We start from the raw sequence: 3,363 nt of genomic DNA on the forward strand, positions 1-3,363 counted from the left end.
ATGTATGTTGAATGAATGCGAATATCCTGGTGCAGAAGAGGCAGCTACTCTGGGTAGTCAGGCTGCTATTTCTTTTCTGAGTTGGGCTGTGTTCTATTACTTTCTGTGCATTGGAAAATTTTGATAGAATTTATCATATAGTTCTAAATCATGTTACTTGTGTGTGCATAGATGATAGAGGGATAAACTCATTATATGAATCTCTGACTTGTGTCTCATTCTTTGAATCAATGAACATTTCTGAAGTATCTAATATGTACCTGGTGCTGTATTAGACTTGGGGACAGTGTTATAGCAGGAAATAACTTAGGGTAGTTTATTTCATGCTGGTAAGATGTCATTTTAGCCAGTGTAATAAACTGGACATTTTGTCATTATTGACTATACCTCACTGGCACATATTCCAATCTTTGAGAACCCCTGGTTGGAAACCTTTGTCGCAGAATGACATCCTCAGGTACGTGCCATTTAGGAAGGCAAATTTGGTTCAGAATTAGGAAGAACTTTGTGTGAATTAGAATTGTGATGTAATGGAATGTGTGGGCTGCATTTTGACATCATAAATGTCAAATTTACTATGCCAATTTCAGGCAGTGGTTGGAAGAAGACTGTATGTTAAGGCATGACATAGAAGACTCCTTCATTGGATGAGTGGTAGTATCAGATTATCTCTAAGGTAGTGTCAAATACTATAATCCTATTATTTTCAAAAAGCTAGGGACATTGTACTTTCACCCATCTTTCCTACATAACTTCTTAAAGTTCTGTCATACTTTAATGACTCTATTTTTTTTTTTTAGCTAAGTCATCCTGCCACCTGTTGACAGCTCAGCCTGGGCTGGGAATTGAACCGGTGACCCTGTTGCTCAGAGCTCGCGCTTTTTTTTTTCGGAAAGATTTTATTGGGGAATTGGGAGAGGGGAACAGTGCTGGGGAATTGGGGAAGGGGAACAGACAAGTTACTGTCCTTTTGTTCTTCAGTCTAGTTGTGGAGGACATTGCTTCACTGGCCCATGTTGGTATTATTATTGCTTCTTCCCGGGTGAGGCAGATCGTTCACCGGCCTCTGGACGGCCGCTCACGGCGGCTCTTGGCAGCTCTTGGCAGCTCACACTGGCTGCCAGCCACTCACGCTGGCTGCCGGCCACACACAGTAGCTTATGGTAGCCTACTGCAGCAGAGGCTGTTGCCTGCGCCATCACCAGCGACTCACAGCAGCCCTGCTCCAGGTCGAGCTGTTGTTCAGCATCTTAGCTGCAGAGGGCAGTGTCACTGGCCCTCATGGGGGATCTGAACCAGGGCCCTGCTGNTGACGGACTGTTCTTTTTCTATCTCTAGAGGAACCGGATTAGCATCTCCCAGTGGGTTCCAGTATGCAGCGGATTAGTACCTGTGTGTCCCACACAGGGACAGTGTGGCAGGGCTCTGTCTGGCGTTTCCCAGGTAAGATTTGTTGTTCCTTTGGTTGGTATGAAAACCTTAGTGTTTATGTGTAAATGTCATGTATTTATAAATTAGCCAACCAAATTGTGTGATGGAAAAACCTCATGAGACCACTTCTGGGTCTCTGCGGTGCGTCTCAGGACTGACTCCTACAGTATGGTGTCTAGGGCGTTGCTTCTAAATACCCCATTGGTGGAACTTAGCCTAGGATACCATGCTACAGTCGGATGATTTTTACTGTTGGGAGTGTTTCCAGATATTCATTTCAGACTTCACTTTTCTTCAGTTTTCTTTTTGTAGCCACTTTTATTTGGGATAAGAAATGTTTCTTTCTTTCTTTTTTTTTTTTTTATATGAACAGAAAATCCAAAGAACAATTATTTGAGGCCTCAGTGTACCACTGACCACATGATTCATTATAATGTAGTTTACCTTGGACCTTCCTTGAGAGTTTTTTCCTTCTGATTTTTATTAATTGTACAAATAATTTAGTAATAAAGGTAATAAAAATCACTCATGACTTGGGAGAGCTGGAAACCACCTCTGATTTGTCACTGATTTCAATTGATTTTTGCTTAAATAAACTCTTAAGAGTTTAAAAGAAAAAAAAAATCACTCATGACTTCAAACCTGAAAATATCTGCTGGTTCTTTCCCAGTCGTGTGTGTGTACGTGTGTACTGTTTTTTTCCTTAGGTATATTAAAATGTTGGGTTATCGGAAACGTCATGACCTATTTTTCTATGTTTTTCGTTTCAAAAATGCCTCTTGACTTTTCTGACAGCTCAATATTGTATATTTTGGTGTCTTTTCACTTATTGGAGCAGACATTATTCATGCTGGTAGATTTTATAATTAAATTTTTAATGGCTACATGTTATTCTATTTACTTAGCCTTTGTTTGCTATTAAAATTCTTTTCAAATTTTATTGCCATTATAGGCTTTAATGTAGTTACCATTTTCTTGATATCTCCTTTTTTCTTATTTTTAATTATTTCTTGAAGATTAATTTCTAGGAGGCTATACCCTGGGTGAAATGGTATGAACAGCTTCCCTCTCCAAAGAGTTGTATATAACGAGTTTTTCATCATTACCTCCCCTAAACTGGGTGTTTTTAAAAGAAATTTAAACTAACTAGGTAGAAAATGCTACCTTGTTTTGCTTTGCATTTCTTTATCAGGGTTAAACATTTTTTTCCTATGTTGGTCAGTTGTATTTTAGATTGGAAAAATAGTGTGCTTATGTCATTTCTCCATTTATCTACTGGGAATTTATTTTTCTTACCAATTTATATGAATTCCTTCTGGAGCCATTAACTTTCTTTTCCATATCTGATGCAATTAAAAAATTATTTTTGATGTATATAGTTACAGATGGTCCTGACTTACAATGATTCGACTTAAGATATTTTGACATTACAATGGTGTGAAAGCGATATGCATTCAGTAGAAACCATACTTCAATTCTGAATTTTGATCTTTTCCTGAGCTAGAGATATGTGGTAAAATACTCTGGTAATATTGAGCAGTGGCAGTGAGCCACAGCTTCCAGTCAGCCACGTGGGTAAACAACCGATACTCTCCAGTGTATTCATTGTGTATAGATGATTTTGTCCAACTTAGGCCAATAATGTAAGTGTTCTGAGCACGTTTAAGGTAGGCTAGGCTGAGCTGTGATGTTCGGTAGGTTGGGTGTATTAAATGCATTTCGACTTATTGGATCGTAACCCCATCATAAGTTGAGGAGCATCTGTATATATATTTATATAAATATATATTAAATATATAAAATATAGGGCCGGCCAAGTGGCTCAGCTGGTTAAGAGCTCGCTTGGGAGCACCAGCTCTGAGCAGCAGGGCTGCGGTTCGGATCCCACATTGAGGGCCAGTGACGCTTCCCCTCTACAGCTAAGATGATGAA

The 3,363-nt window shown here is 39.2% G+C and overlaps 1 protein-coding gene across 1 annotated transcript in view; it reads left to right on the forward strand.

Moving 5' to 3' along the window:
• The first annotated feature begins 444 nt into the window (after positions 1–444).
• Positions 445–3,363, forward strand: part of UQCC1 (ubiquinol-cytochrome c reductase complex assembly factor 1) — a 102,807-nt gene continuing 99,888 nt past the window's right edge. Inside the window, exons 1-3 of the mRNA XM_019655171.1 lie at positions 445–457; positions 591–610; positions 1,339–1,443. Coding sequence (XP_019510716.1) covers positions 445–457; positions 591–610; positions 1,339–1,443 — 138 coding nt within the window. The remainder of the gene's footprint in view (positions 458–590; positions 611–1,338; positions 1,444–3,363) is intronic.

This window comes from Hipposideros armiger, unplaced genomic scaffold (assembly GCF_001890085.2).
Source record: "Hipposideros armiger isolate ML-2016 unplaced genomic scaffold, ASM189008v1 scaffold_238, whole genome shotgun sequence".
NCBI classification, from domain to species: domain Eukaryota; kingdom Metazoa; phylum Chordata; class Mammalia; order Chiroptera; family Hipposideridae; genus Hipposideros; species Hipposideros armiger.